This window comes from Myxine glutinosa, unplaced genomic scaffold (genome assembly GCF_964187855.1).
Source record: "Myxine glutinosa unplaced genomic scaffold, kmMyxGlut1.1 SCAFFOLD_1801, whole genome shotgun sequence".
In the NCBI taxonomy this organism is placed as follows: Eukaryota; Metazoa; Chordata; class Myxini; order Myxiniformes; family Myxinidae; genus Myxine; species Myxine glutinosa.
This window is the reverse complement of record NW_027617896.1, coordinates 26,754-42,706: the sequence shown is the minus strand read 5'-3', so window position 1 is coordinate 42,706 and position 15,953 is coordinate 26,754. Positions and strand designations below refer to the sequence as shown.

Genomic DNA, 15,953 nt, shown 5'->3' with positions numbered 1-15,953 from the left:
TTCCTGCACCAACACAAGTGCGAAAAGTGGTTTTTCAACACTAACACAAGTGCGAAAAGTGTTTTTTCAACACTAACACAAGTGCGAAAAGTGGGTTTTCCACACTAATACAAGTGCAAAAGTGGTTTCCTGCACCAACACAAGTGCGAAAAGTGGTTTTTCAACACTAACACAAGTGCGAAAAGTGGTTTTTCAACACTAACACAAGTGCGAAAAGTGGTTTTTCAACACTAACACAAGTGCAAAAAGTGTTTTTTCCACACTAATACAAGTGCAAAAGTGGTTTCCTGCACCAACACAAGTGCGAAAAGTGGTTTTTCAACACTAACACAAGTGCGAAAAGTGGTTTTTCAACACTAACACAAGTGCGAAAAGTGGTTTTTCAACGCTAACACAAGTGCGAAAAGTGGTTTTTCCACACTAATACAAGTGCAAAAGTGGTTTACTGCACCAACACAAGTGCGAAAAGTGGTTTTTCAACACTAACACAAGTGCGAAAAGTGGTTTTTCAACACTAACACAAGTGCGAAAAGTGTATTTTCCACACTAATACAAGTGCAAAAGTGGTTTCCTGCACCAACACAAGTGCGAAAAGTGGTTTATCACCACTAACACAAGTGCGAAAAGTGGTTTTTCAACACTAACACAAGTGCGAAAAGTGGTTTTTCAACACTAACACAAGTGCGAAAAGTGGTTTTTCAACACTAACACAAGTGCGAAAAGTGGTTTTTCAACACTAACACAAGTGCGAAAAGTGGTTTTTCAACACTAACACAAGTGCGAAAAGTGGTTTTTCAACACGAACACAAGTGCGAAATGTGGTTTTTCCACACTAATACAAGTGCAAAAGTGGTTTCCTGCACCAACACAAGTGCAAATGTGTTTTTTCCACACTAATACAAGTGCAAAAGTGGTTTCCTGCACCAACACAGGTGCGAAAAGTGGTTTTTCAACACTAACACAAGTGCGAAAAGTGGTTTTTCAACACTAACACAAGTGCGAAAAGTGGTTTTTCAACACTAACACAAGTGCGAAAAGTGTATTTTCCACACTAATACAAGTGCAAAAGTGGTTTCCTGCACCAACACAAGTGCGAAAAGTGGTTTTTCAACACTAACACAAGTGCGAAAAGTGGTTTTTCAACACTAACACAAGTGCGAAAAGTGGTTTTTCAACACTAACACAAGTGCAAAAAGTGTTTTTTCCACACTAATACAAGTGCAAAAGTGGTTTCCTGCACCAACACAAGTGCGAAAAGTGGTTTTTCAACACTAATACAAGTGCGAAAAGTGGTTTTTCAACACTAACCCAAGTGCGAAAAGTGGTTTTTCAACACTAACCCAAGTGCGAAAAGTGGTTTTTCAACACTAACACAAGTGTGAAAAGTGGTTTTTCAACACTAACGCAAGTGCGAAAAGTGTATTTTCCACACTAATACAAGTGCAAAAGTGGTTTCCTGCACCAACACAAGTGCGAAAAGTGGTTTTTCAACACTAACACAAGTGCGAAAAGTGGTTTTTCAACACTAACCCAAGTGCGAAAAGTGGTTTTTCAACACCAACACAAGTACGAAAAGTGGTTTTTCAACACTAACACAAGTGCGAAAAGTGGTTTTTCAACACTAATACAAGTGCGAAAAGTGGTTTTTCAACACTAACACAAGTGCGAAAAGTGGTTTTTCAACACTAACACAAGTGCGAAAAGTGATTTTTCAACACTAACACAAGTGCGAAAAGTGTATTTGCCACACTAATACAAGTGCAAAAGTGCTTTCCTGCACCAACACAAGCGCGAAAAGTGGTTTTTCAACACTAACACAAGTGTGAAAAGTGGTTTTTCAACACTAACACAAGTGCGAAAAGTGGTTTTTCAACACTAACACAAGTGCGAAAAGTGGTTTTTCAACACTAACACAAGTGCAAAAATGTTTTTTCCACACTAATACAAGTGCAAAAGTGGTTTCCTGCACCAACACAAGTGCGAAAAGTGGTTTTTCAACACTAACACAAGTGCGAAAAGTGGTTTTTCAACACTAACACAAGTGCGAAAAGTGGTTTTTCAACACTAACACAAGTGCGAAAAGTGGTTTTTCCACACTAATACAAGTGCAAAAGTGTTTTCCTGCACCAACACAAGTGCGAAAAGTGGTTTTTCAACACTAACACAAGTGCGAAAAGTGGTTTTTCAACACTAACACAAGTGCGAAAAGTGGTTTTTCCACACTAATACAAGTGCAAAAGTGGTTTCCTGCACCAACACAAGTGCGAAAAGTGGTTTTTCAACACTAACACAAGTGCGAAAAGTGGTTTTTCAACACTAACACAAGTGCGAAAAGTGGTTTTTTAACACTAACACAAGTGCGAAAAGTGGTTTTTCCACACTAATACAAGTGCAAAAGTGGTTTCCTGCACCAACACAAGTGCGAAAAGTGGTTTTTCAACACTAACACAAGTGCGAAAAGTGGTTTTTCAACACTAACACAAGTGCGAAAAGTGTATTTTCCACACTAATACAAGTGCAAAAGTGGTTTCCTGCACCAACACAAGTGCGAAAAGTGGTTTTTCAACACTAACACAAGTGCGAAAAGTGGTTTTTCAACACTAACACAAGTGCGAAAAGTGGTTTTTCAACACCAACACAAGTGCGAAAAGTGGTTTTTCAACACTAACACAAGTGCGAAAATTGGTTTTTCAACACTAACACAAGTGCGAAAAGTGGTTTTTCAACACTAACACAAGTGCAAAATGTGGTTTTTTCCACACTAATACAAGTGCAAAAGTGGTTTCCTGCACCAACACAAGTGCAAAAAGTGTTTTTTCAAAACTAATATAAGTGCAAAAGTGGTTTCCTGCACCAACACAGGTGCGAAAAGTGGTTTTTTAACACTAACACAAGTGCGAAAAGTGGTTTTTCAACACTAACACAAGTGCGAAAAGTGGTTTTTCAACACTAACACAAGTGCGAAAAGTGTATTTTCCACACTAATACAAGTGCAAAAGTGGTTTCCTGCACCAACACAAGTGCGAAAAGTGGTTTTTCAACACTAACACATGTGCGAAAAGTGGTTTTTCAACACTAACACAAGTGCGAAAAGTGGTTTTTCAACACTAACACAAGTGCAAAAAGTGTTTTTTCCACACTAATACAAGTGCAAAAGTGGTTTCCTGCACCAACACAAGTGCAAAAAGTGGTTTTTCAACACTAACACAAGTGCGAAAAGTGGTTTTTCAACACTAACACAAGTGCGAAAAGTGGTTTTTCAACACTAACACAAGTGCGAAAAGTGGTTTTTCCACACTAATACAAGTGCAAAAGTGGTTTCCTGCACCAACACAAGTGCGAAAAGTGGTTTTTCAACACTAACACAAGTGCGAAAAGTGGTTTTTCAACACTAACACAAGTGCGAAAAGTGGTTTTTCCACACTAATACAAGTGCAAATGTGGTTTCCTGCATCAACACAAGTGCAAATGTGGTTTCCTGCACCAACACAAGTGCGAAAAGTGGTTTTTCAACACTAACACAAGTGCGAAAAGTGGTTTTTCAACACTAACACATGTGCGAAAAGTGTATTTTCCACACTAATACAAGTGCAAAAGTGGTTTCCTGCACCAACACAAGTGCGAAAAGTGGTTTTTCAACACTAACACGAGTGCGAAAAGTGGTTTTTCAACACTAACACAACTGCAAAAAGTGGTTTTTCAACACTAACACAAGTGCAAAAAGTGTTTTTCCACACTAATACAAGTGCAAAAGTGGTTTCCTGCACCAACACAAGTGCGAAAAGTGGTTTTTCAACACTAACACAAGTGCGAAAAGTGGTTTTTCAACACTAACACAAGTGCGAAAAGTGGTTTTTCAACACTAACACAAGTGTGAAAAGTGTATTTTCCACACTAATACAAGTGCAAAAGTGGTTTCCTGCACCAACACAAGTGCGAAAAGTGGTGTTTCAACACTAACACAAGTGCGAAAAGTGGTTTTTCAACACTAACACAAGTGCGAAAAGTGGTTTTTCAACACTAACACAAGTGCAAAAAGTGTTTTTTCCACACTAATACAAGTGCAAAAGTGGTTTCCTGCACCAACACAAGTGCGAAAAGTGGTTTTTCAACACTAACACAAGTGCGAAAAGTGGCTTTTCAACACTAACACAAGTGCGAAAAGTGGTTTTTCAACACTAACACAAGTGCGAAAAGTGGTTTTTCAACACTAACACAAGTGCGAAAAGTGGTTTTTCCACACTAATACAGGTGCAAAAGTGGTTTCCTGCACCAACACAAGTGCAAAAAGTGTTTTTTCCACACTAATACAAGTGCAAAAGTAGTTTCCTGCACCAACATAAGTGCGAAAAGTGGTTTTTCAACACTAACACAAGTGCGAAAAGTGGTTTTTCAACACTAACGCAAGTGCGAAAAGTGGTTTTTCAACACTAACACAAGTGCGAAAAGTGTATTTTCCACACTAATACAAGTGCAAAAGTGGTTTCCTGCACCAACACAAGTGCGAAAAGTGGTTTTTCAACACTAACACAGGTGCGAAAAGTGGTTTTTCAACACTAACACAAGTGCGAAAAGTGTTTTTTCAACACTAACACAAGTGCAAAAAGTGTTTTTTCCACACTAATACAAGTGCAAAAGTGGTTTCCTGCACCAACACAAGTGCGAAAAGTGGTTTTTCAACACTAACACAAGTGCGAAAAGTGGTTTATCAACACTAACACAAGTGCGAAAAGTGATTTTTCCACACTAATACAAGTGCAAAAGTGGTTTCCTGCACCAACACAAGTGCGAAAAGTGGTTTTTCAACACTAACACAAGTGCAAAAGTGGTTTCCTGCACCAACACAAGTGCGAAAAGTGGTTTTTCAACACTAACACAATTGCGAAAAGTGGTTTTCAACACCAACACAAGTGCGAAAAGTGGTTTTTCAACACTAACACAAGTGCGAAAAGTGGTTTTTCAACACTAATACAAGTGCGAAAAGTGGTTTTTCAACACTAACACAAGTGCGAAAAGTGGTTTTTCAACACTAACAAAAGTGCGAAAAGTGGTTTTTCAACATTAACACAAGTGCGAAAAGTGGTTTTTCAACACTAACACAAGTGCGAAAAGTGTATTTTCCACACTAATACAAGTGCAAAAGTGGTTTCCTGCACCAACACAAGCGTGAAAAGTGGTTTTTCAACACTAACACAAGTGTGAAAAGTGGTTTTTCAACACTAACACAAGTGCGAAAAGTGGTTTTTCAACACTAACACAAGTGCGAAAAGTGGTTTTTCCACACTAATACAAGTGCAAAAGTGTTTTCCTGCACCAACACAAGTGCGAAAAGTGGTTTTTCAACACTAACACAAGTGCGAAAAGTGTTTTTTCAACACTAACACAAGTGCGAAAAGTGGTTTTTCCACACTAATACAAGTGCAAAAGTGGTTTCCTGCACCAACACAAGTGCGAAAAGTGGTTTTTCAACACTAACACAAGTGCGAAAAGTGGTTTTTCAACACTAACACAAGTGCGAAAAGTGGTTTTTCAACACTAACACAAGTGCGAAAAGTGGTTTTTCAACACTAACACAAGTGCGAAAAGTGGTTTTTCAACACTAACACAAGTGCGAAAAGTGGTTTTTCAACACTAACACAAGTGCGAAAAGTGGTTTTTCCACACTAATACAAGTGCAAAAGTGTTTTCCTGCACCAACACAAGTGCGAAAAGTGGTTTTTCAACACTAACACAAGTGCGAAAAGTGGTTTTTCAACACTAACACAAGTGCAAAAGTGGTTTCCTGCACCAACATAAGTGCGAAAAGTGGTTTTTCAACACTAGCACAAGTGCGAAAAGTGGTTTTTCAACACTAACACAAGTGCGAAAAGTGGTTTTTCAACACTAACACAAGTGCGAAAAGTGGTTTTTCAACACTAACACAAGTGCGAAAAGTGGTTTTTCAACACTAACACAAGTGCGAAAAGTGGTTTTTCAACACTAACACAAGTGCGAAAAGTGGTTTTTCAACACTAACACAAGTGCGAAAAGTGGTTTTTCAACACTAACACAAGTGCGAAAAGTGGTTTTTCAACACTAACACAAGTGCGAAAAGTGGTTTTTCAACACTAACACAAGTGCGAAAAGTGGTTTTTCCACACTAATACAAGTGCAAAAGTGGTTTCCTGCACCAACACAAGTGCGAAAAGTGGTTTTTCAACACTAACACAAGTGCGAAAAGTGGTTTTTCAACACTAACACAAGTGCGAAAAGTGTATTTTCCACACTAATACAAGTGCAAAAGTGGTTTCCTGCACCAACATAAGTGCGAAAAGTGGTTTTTCAACACTAGCACAAGTGCGAAAAGTGGTTTTTCAACACTAACACAAGTGCGAAAAGTGGTTTTTCAACACTAACACAAGTGCGAAAAGTGGTTTTTCAACACTAACACAAGTGCGAAAAGTGGTTTTTCAACACTAACACAAGTGCGAAAAGTGGTTTTTCAACACTAACACAAGTGCGAAAAGTGGTTTTTCAACACTAACACAAGTGCGAAAAGTGGTTTTTCAACACTAACACAAGTGCGAAATGTGGTTTTTCCACACTAATACAAGTGCAAAAGTGTTTTCCTGCACCAACACAAGTGCGAAAAGTGGTTTTTCAACACTAACACAAGTGCGAAAAGTGGTTTTTCAACACTAACACAAGTGCGAAAAGTGGTTTTTCCACACTAATACAAGTGCAAAAGTGGTTTCCTGCACCAACACAAGTGCGAAAAGTGGTTTTTCAACACTAACACAAGTGCGAAAAGTGGTTTTTCAACACTAACACAAGTGCGAAAAGTGGTTTTTCAACACTAACACAAGTGCGAAAAGTGGTTTTTCCACATTAATACAAGTGCAAAAGTGGTTTCCTGCACCAACACAAGTGCGAAAAGTGGTTTTTCAACACTAACACAAGTGCGAAAAGTGGTTTTTCAACACTAACACAAGTGCGAAAAGTGTATTTTCCACACTAATACAAGTGCAAAAGTGGTTTCCTGCACCAACACAAGTGCGAAAAGTGGTTTTTCAACACTAACACAAGTGCGAAAAGTGGTTTTTCAACACTAACACAAGTGCGAAAAGTGGTTTTTCAACACCAACACAAGTGCGAAAAGTGGTTTTTCAACACTAACACAAGTGCGAAAATTGGTTTTTCAACACTAACACAAGTGCGAAAAGTGGTTTTTCAACACTAACACAAGTGCGAAATGTGGTTTTTTCCACACTAATACAAGTGCAAAAGTGGTTTCCTGCACCAACACAAGTGCAAAAAGTGTTTTTTCAAAACTAATATAAGTGCAAAAGTGGTTTCCTGCACCAACACAGGTGCGAAAAGTGGTTTTTCAACACTAACACAAGTGCGAAAAGTGGTTTTTCAACACTAACACAAGTGCGAAAAGTGGTTTTTCAACACTAACACAAGTGCGAAAAGTGTATTTTCCACACTAATACAAGTGCAAAAGTGGTTTCCTGCACCAACACAAGTGCGAAAAGTGGTTTTTCAACACTAACACAAGTGCGAAAAGTGGTTTTTCAACACTAACACAAGTGCGAAAAGTGGTTTTTCAACACTAACACAAGTGCAAAAAGTGTTTTTTCCACACTAATACAAGTGCAAAAGTGGTTTCCTGCACCAACACAAGTGCGAAAAGTGGTTTTTCAACACTAACACAAGTGCGAAAAGTGGTTTTTCAACACTAACACAAGTGCGAAAAGTGGTTTTTCAACACTAACACAAGTGCGAAAAGTGGTTTTTCCACACTAATACAAGTGCAAAAGTGGTTTCCTGCACCAACACAAGTGCGAAAAGTGGTTTTTCAACACTAACACAAGTGCGAAAAGTGGTTTTTCAACACTAACACAAGTGCGAAAAGTGGTTTTTCCACACTAATACAAGTGCAAATGTGGTTTCCTGCATCAACACAAGTGCAAATGTGGTTTCCTGCACCAACACAAGTGCGAAAAGTGGTTTTTCAACACTAACACAAGTGCGAAAAGTGGTTTTTCAACACTAACACATGTGCGAAAAGTGTATTTTCCACACTAATACAAGTGCAAAAGTGGTTTCCTGCACCAACACAAGTGCGAAAAGTGGTTTTTCAACACTAACACGAGTGCGAAAAGTGGTTTTTCAACACTAACACAACTGCAAAAAGTGGTTTTTCAACACTAACACAAGTGCAAAAAGTGTTTTTCCACACTAATACAAGTGCAAAAGTGGTTTCCTGCACCAACACAAGTGCGAAAAGTGGTTTTTCAACACTAACACAAGTGCGAAAAGTGGTTTTTCAACACTAACACAAGTGCGAAAAGTGGTTTTTCAACACTAACACAAGTGTGAAAAGTGTATTTTCCACACTAATACAAGTGCAAAAGTGGTTTCCTGCACCAACACAAGTGCGAAAAGTGGTGTTTCAACACTAACACAAGTGCGAAAAGTGGTTTATCAACACTAACACAAGTGCGAAAAGTGATTTTTCCACACTAATACAAGTGCAAAAGTGGTTTCCTGCACCAACACAAGTGCGAAAAGTGGTTTTTCAACACTAACACAAGTGCAAAAGTGGTTTCCTGCACCAACACAAGTGCGAAAAGTGGTTTTTCAACACTAACACAATTGCGAAAAGTGGTTTTCAACACCAACACAAGTGCGAAAAGTGGTTTTTCAACACTAACACAAGTGCGAAAAGTGGTTTTTCAACACTAATACAAGTGCGAAAAGTGGTTTTTCAACACTAACACAAGTGCGAAAAGTGGTTTTTCAACACTAACAAAAGTGCGAAAAGTGGTTTTTCAACATTAACACAAGTGCGAAAAGTGGTTTTTCAACACTAACACAAGTGCGAAAAGTGTATTTTCCACACTAATACAAGTGCAAAAGTGGTTTCCTGCACCAACACAAGCGTGAAAAGTGGTTTTTCAACACTAACACAAGTGTGAAAAGTGGTTTTTCAACACTAACACAAGTGCGAAAAGTGGTTTTTCAACACTAACACAAGTGCGAAAAGTGGTTTTTCCACACTAATACAAGTGCAAAAGTGTTTTCCTGCACCAACACAAGTGCGAAAAGTGGTTTTTCAACACTAACACAAGTGCGAAAAGTGGTTTTTCAACACTAACACAAGTGCGAAAAGTGGTTTTTCCACACTAATACAAGTGCAAAAGTGGTTTCCTGCACCAACACAAGTGCGAAAAGTGGTTTTTCAACACTAACACAAGTGCGAAAAGTGGTTTTTCAACACTAACACAAGTAGTGTAATAATGTTGCTTCTGGGACACCTCCGTTTAACATGTGAAATCCCTATCTAATGTCATTTACCCCCTTGTCTTTTTCAAAAATCATAAACACCTCTATTTCTCCCACCCTCATCTTTATGAACCTTTTGTCTGTAGTACCTATCCTTAATGTTGTTCATTAGACCACTCAAACACTACAAATATTTGTTTTCTCTTATAGACCTATCATCCTTCTTCTACATATCATCTGGCAGATTAATCTTTGACCCACTCAAACATTGACCCATTCACTTCCATATTAATTCTTTCCCTCCCTCATTGCCCCTAAACACCTATATTTCTCTCACCCTTTTCTTTACGAACCTTCTAACCTTTTGACATGCTATCCTTATTCATTAGACCACTTAAACACCTGTGATCCTTCTGACCTTATGGACCTTTTAACCTTTTACTCTTAATATCATCTGGTGAATATAACCCACTCAAACAACGACCCTACAAATATTTGTTTATGTGTGGGAAATAATTTAATTCTCCTCCAACTTCCATCACCATACTCAAACCTTTTTTTATTAATTCTTCGCTTTTGAGAAATGACGTTGTTTCAATGACTTGGATAACTTCCCAGAAAGATTTCATTGTCTTATTTCCTGTTATTCACACACGCTCAGGGCTTCCCCGAAATGACTGCATGTCGTCATTTCAAGAAAATACATTTTGTTCATTATAAAAGAACGTGTTCAATTCAATTTTGATCATTGGGGATCGACATGTCTTACTACTCCATCCTTTACTCTGATAAAGAAGAAGAATACTCACCAAGGTAAGTTTCATTTAAAATTAAAGTGTTTAAAGCTTTGTATGGGATTAATTATACAACAAATGACTTAATATTCCTTTATCTTTACAGCAATGCGAATATCCTGGCAGAACTTCAAACTGGTTGGAATGAAAATACTGCAGAATCTCAAGAGTTGCAAAACGAAATGAACTTGAACAACCTGCCTGTTTCACCATTCTTGGAAGATTCATATGCAAGGTAAGATACTAAATATTAATACATTTGTGTTAAACGACGCTGCCTTAGTGTGTGTGTGTGTGTGTGTGTGTGTGTTCGTGTGTGTATGTGTTTGTGTGTGTTCGTGTGTGTATGTGTGTGTGTATGTATCTGTGAATGTGTGTGTGTATGTGTATGTGTGTGTTCTTGTGTGTATGTATCTATGAATGTGTGTGTGTGTGTGTGTGTGTGTGTGTGTGTGTGTGTGTATGTGTGTGTGTGTATGTATCTGTGAATGTGTGTATGTGTTTGTGTGTGCGTTCGTGTGTGTATGTGTGTGTGTGTATGTATCTGTGAATGTGTGTGTGTATGTGTATGTGTGAATGTGTATGTGTGTGTATGTGTGTGTATGTGTGTGTGCGTGTGTGTGATGTTTTGTCAAGCTTACTTCAACATAGTAATTTCTCCTTATTTTGTTTGCAGCCTTGAAGACCAAAGCTTGGAGTGGGACGATTTTGATTTTCCAAAGAGTGGTTATTTCCCGTCAACATGTGGTACCCTAAATTTTCAACTCGACCACTTGAACACAAAGCTCGATTTTTTAGAGGTATGTATCCCAATATCCTCATATCCTTGTGTGTGTGTGTGTGTGTGTGTGTGTGTATGTGTGTGTGTGTGTGTATGTGTGTATGTGTGTATGTGTGTGTGTGTGTGTGTGTAATATTTTCTCTCCCCTCTTGTCCTCTTGCCTTTGACAGAAAGAGATTCCAAACCTGAAGATATCTGCTGCTGTTGAAACTACCTTTGTCTTATGTTGGGAAGAGATTGATGATTTGTGCTGGGAAGAAGTTGAATGTATAATACCTCAAGGAAAATGTTTTTGTAATATGAAGCTTTTGTTTAAAATATTATTTATATATATATGCTTTGTCCAGAATTATTTAATTATTAATTACAAGAAAAGAATAAAGGTTAGAAGGAAGGGGGTGCGTTCCCCCACCCTTGATTTCCCCCATCCCACCCCTCCCCTCCCCTTGTGTGTGTGGGGAAGGTGGGGGTGGGATGAGGGGGGATCAAGGGTGGGGGGACGCACTGGGGGTGGGGGATGATGGGTGTGGTCTGTGTGGGCGGGGTCTGTGTGGGCGGGGTCTGTGTGGGCGGGGTCTGTGTGGGCGGGGTCTGTGTGGGCGTGGTCTGTGTGGGTGTGGCTTATGATTTTAATTTATTTAAATTTTTTTTTATTACCACTAATTAAATTAGCTAATCTGGGTGGGGTGAATAGAAATGTTGTTTAATGAATTATTAGCTTTGTTTTTTGTAATTCTTGCGAGTAAAATGAACCCAAGATTTCTTCTCGATTTATATCATTTAATTTGTAGGTCCAAGGGACTGTATCCATTACATCAACGATTATAAATAATTCATTAGTCCATTTTTGTGTATAACCTTTCTCAAAATGGCTTTTCCATTTGTATATCCTTACAATATCACCAACTTTGAACTTGGGCTTTCTCAAATTAATCTCCTTTTCATATTCTAATTTTGTAAATGTTTCTGATGGTTTTGATTTTGTTGATGAATGAACTGTATTGTTGTAATCATCTACAATATCCTGAATTAAATACACCCATTTTTGAGAACCGAGTTGTGTGAATTTTTTATATAATTTCTCTTTCAAAGTACGATTAAAACGCTCAATAACAACTGCCTTTCCTTCATTAAAGGTGCTGTATAATTTAATACCCTTCCCCTTAAGAAATTTCATGAATATTTTGTTATAGAACTGTGTTCCCTCATCAGTCCATAACTTCTTTGGTTTCCTTTTATCCCGATCAAATATTAGCTTAAAGGCTAACATTAAAGTATCACCCCTTTTATTTTTTAAAGGGACAACCCAGGCAAATCTACTCCTCAAATCAATAACGGTTAAAGCATACCTGTATCCCCTGTCATTATTCAATTCAATTAAATCAGCGGACCATATGTGGTCGGTGTATTTAGAATAAACCTTCCTTCTTTTAAACTTTGTGATTATAGGTTTGTGTAATTCTTCAGCCAAAAGCTCCTCAGTCTTGATGACATCATTAGAGCCTAATAGTTTTTTGAGGAATAACCAAGACCAAGTTTCAATTTAGCATTTATCAAATTTCTCACAATAAACCTATCAACTTTCTCTCTCAACGTTGGATTTTGTATCAAAGACAAATTATACAACATTTCTCTGTCGGCTTTATGTTTTTCAGTCAACGTAGTGGTTTTCCCATAAGCAATATCATGCTTCATACACACTTCGTCAACCCTATTTGTAGGTTTAGACCAAGGTTTAGGATTGTCAGCCTCATCTAATCTTTTATCCAAGTTTGTTCCTGGACCACAGAAAGAATACCCTGGAAGGTGTAATTCCCCTGGAATTCCAGTTGTTGTAAATTTACTTCCTGACAGAAACTTTTGTATGTCTCCTCCTCTTTTAGGAGAGATGAATTGGCACTTTTTAGAGCCACATACTTGACATATTCCTTTTTGATAAACTCTATTATTTTTAGCTTTAACATAAGAGATATTTTTAGATTTAGTTTTCTTTTTACATTTGAGACAATAACTCATATTTATTTATCAGAAAAATTCTGACAGAGTATCAAAACCTTTTTGGTTTTTAACATATACATTTCTATCTTAATTTTTAAAACATAAAGAATCCTAAGGAATGCCTTCACTCTCTCCTCCATTTATTTACAAATAAAACTAACTAAAGTCAATAACACCAACATCATCAACCACATAATCTTTTCCTTCTTCTTCTTCTTCACCACTTTCTCGTTTAAAATCTCCCTGAAATTGAAGACATTGACGTTGTTAATCTTGAAAATAATATTTCCATTAGACTTTTCATTTCTTTATTTTCCTCCTCAGTGCGTTGAGTTTGATTTATTTGGTGTAATACCTTCAATCTTTTATTAATCTCACTGATTTCCATCTTTTTATATTTTTCCTCCCTCTCTCTTTGCTCCCTCTCCTCCTTCTCTCTTTTCTCCCTTTCCTCCCTCTCCTCCTTCTCTCTTTTCTCCCTTTCCTCCCTCTCCTTTTTTTCCCTTTCCTCCTTCTCCTTTTTCTCCCTCTCTTCCTTCTCTCTTTTCTCCCTTTCCTCCCTCTCCTTTTTCTCCCTCTCCTCCTCCTTTTTCTCCTTCTCCTTTTTCTCCCTCTCCTCCTCCTTTTTCTCCCTCTCCTCCTTCTCCTCCCTCTCCCTTTCCTCCTTCTCCTTTTTCTCTCTTTCCTCCTTCTCTTCTTCAACTCCTTCCTCATCCCTTGCTACCCTTGAGTTTGAACCCCAAAGAATATTATACATATACTCATCTGGATTTTGAGATATTCTTGTATCTATAATTATTTTTCTCATAATAGGATACCAATAAGATTTGTTGACGATTTCTAAAAGAGTTTTATATTTCATAACTTTGAGAAGTTCATTTTTATTTAATATTTTAAACAAGTCTCTATTTGTGGGTTTAACAATATCAGTATAAGGCCAGTTTTTTATGACAAAATTCCCATGTATATGCTCCAAATCATAAGGTATGTAATACCGAGCACCCTTTTCTTGTAGGTATCCTTGAATACAAAAATTATAATTCTCTTGTAGTCTTCTTCCTGCCATTTATGTATCAGAAATATATGTGAGATTAATATTATGACAGGTAATACCACCCCATCTTCCCACTACCAAATCGGTTTGTATTCCTCGGCTTTCTATCCTTATCTCATTACCTTCCTTCTTTGTCATGCGAACCATCGCTATACTATCATATATTTTTATTTTCTTAAAATCACGTATTTGTTGTTTACTAATTGTACTTCCACATAAATCCTTATCCTCACCAAGTGGATAATATTCTTCTTTACGAGACTGATTTAAATCATGTAGGTCTTCTATGTTTATTGAAAAAGACCAATTATACCCTAAATCAGGCATATCATACCCCCATTTATTAATTCGCATATTAACTAAATGTCCTTCTTTATAAAATTCAATTGTAAGCAGGTAGTTAAATTCAATGAGGAAAGGTGTATGGTCAGTATAACCAGGTGTTGTGGTTGTAAATTTTACTTCTTTCACAAAACGTGCTGTTTTCTTTAAAAATATATATTGTGATAAATCACTTAATCTAATTAAGTCATTCGCATCTGTAGGGTTTGGATAATTGATTAATTTATAAGTATTCTTCATATTAATATTTTTACTTACACTATATTTTTGTCGTTCAGCCTGTGCCTTTGTATAATAATTTGATAAATCAATATCCTGAGAGGATTTTCCAAAGATAGAACCATCTTTTCCAACATAGGTCATTTATATTAGATAAAAAATGATATCATAAAAATTTTCATTATTGTTGAGTTGAAATAATACATATAAACATAATTGGCCACAACATTTAGAATTAATTTCTTGAACTTGGAATGTTTGATAAACACCATTCTGTAAGAATTGTATTACTTCAACAGGTGGTGGCATACCATAACTATCAAAATAATATTTATCCTGACTATTATGAATACAAACCCAATGAGAACCATTCTGTGTGTCTAAATTCATAATAATATTCTTTGTATTCTTATTTATATGTATTAATTCATCTCTCATACAAATAACCACATTATCAATTTTTAGTGTTTTACAATACTTAGCTAGTTCTATATTTGACGTTGTATTCTTTCCAAATTGTTTAAACCATTTATCCATTTATTTATGAGAAAGATACAATCCATTACCCCGTTTAGTTAGTTTAACACCCGCTTGAGCGATAGAGGAAAGCATATCTCCAACCAACAATCTAGCTTTATCAGGTAGACTTTCAAGTTTTTGAGCAAAATCTACAATTACACCACTTCCACTAATTTGTTTCTCCAACTCCTTGTTATGTCTTTCCAATTCTTTTTGAGCTTTTAGTTGTGCCTTCCTTTCGTTAGCAGTTTTTACCGCTGCTGAAATACCACCAGTCAATGCTCCCGCCGCACTTAAACCAGCAAATAAAGGAATTAGAAACGGGAGAAATCCTCCTCTTGACTCATCTATTGAATATTTCTTTAACATAGGTTTCGTCATTTTAATTTTAAGTGATCCAACATCATTTAGTGTTTTTACTTGTGTGTGTGTGAGTAAAACATCAATTCTTACAGCTCCTTTTCTTTGAATTGTATTAACATTAATAATACAAGGCTTTTGATTTTGAATACAAGATGTTAATTTATTAAGATTGATTTGATTAACATATACCCCAACCATTTATTTATGAGAAAAAACCTATGTGATATTAATCATAACACCATTATCTGTATTAATCTGTAATTCTGTTTCCTCCAAAAGCAAACAATATGCATTAACCTCTTCACTCTCCCCTCTTTCAATGTATAGAGAAGTATCCACTCGATTAGACTTTATAGTTTCCTTTTGAGAACTCAGGTCAATTGCGTAGATTGTATAAAGTTTTTGAAACGCAACCATATCCAAAATAGGATCATTATTACCATTACTTTCACACACCTTTTGGTAGGACTTGTAGGCTTCCGCATAATCATTTTTTTCCCAATCAATTTCCAATCTATCTCGCGGATAAAATGTGCCATCAAGAGAAACCCGAAGTTGTTTCACCTTAGCATTATCACTCAGCGCATTATTCTTATTAGTACCGTCCTCTCCA

The 15,953-nt window shown here is 36.9% G+C and overlaps 1 protein-coding gene across 1 annotated transcript; it reads left to right on the top strand.

Annotated features, from left to right (window-relative positions):
• The first annotated feature begins 9,891 nt into the window (after positions 1-9,891).
• LOC144889218 (uncharacterized) lies at positions 9,892-11,897 on the top strand. The gene is made up of 4 exons (XM_078769251.1): positions 9,892-10,083; positions 10,171-10,299; positions 10,741-10,864; positions 11,016-11,897. Exons 1-4 carry the CDS (start codon positions 10,031-10,033, stop codon positions 11,364-11,366), a joined length of 657 nt encoding a protein of 218 aa, XP_078625377.1. The 5' UTR covers positions 9,892-10,030; the 3' UTR covers positions 11,367-11,897.
• The last annotated feature ends 4,056 nt before the right edge of the window (positions 11,898-15,953 follow it).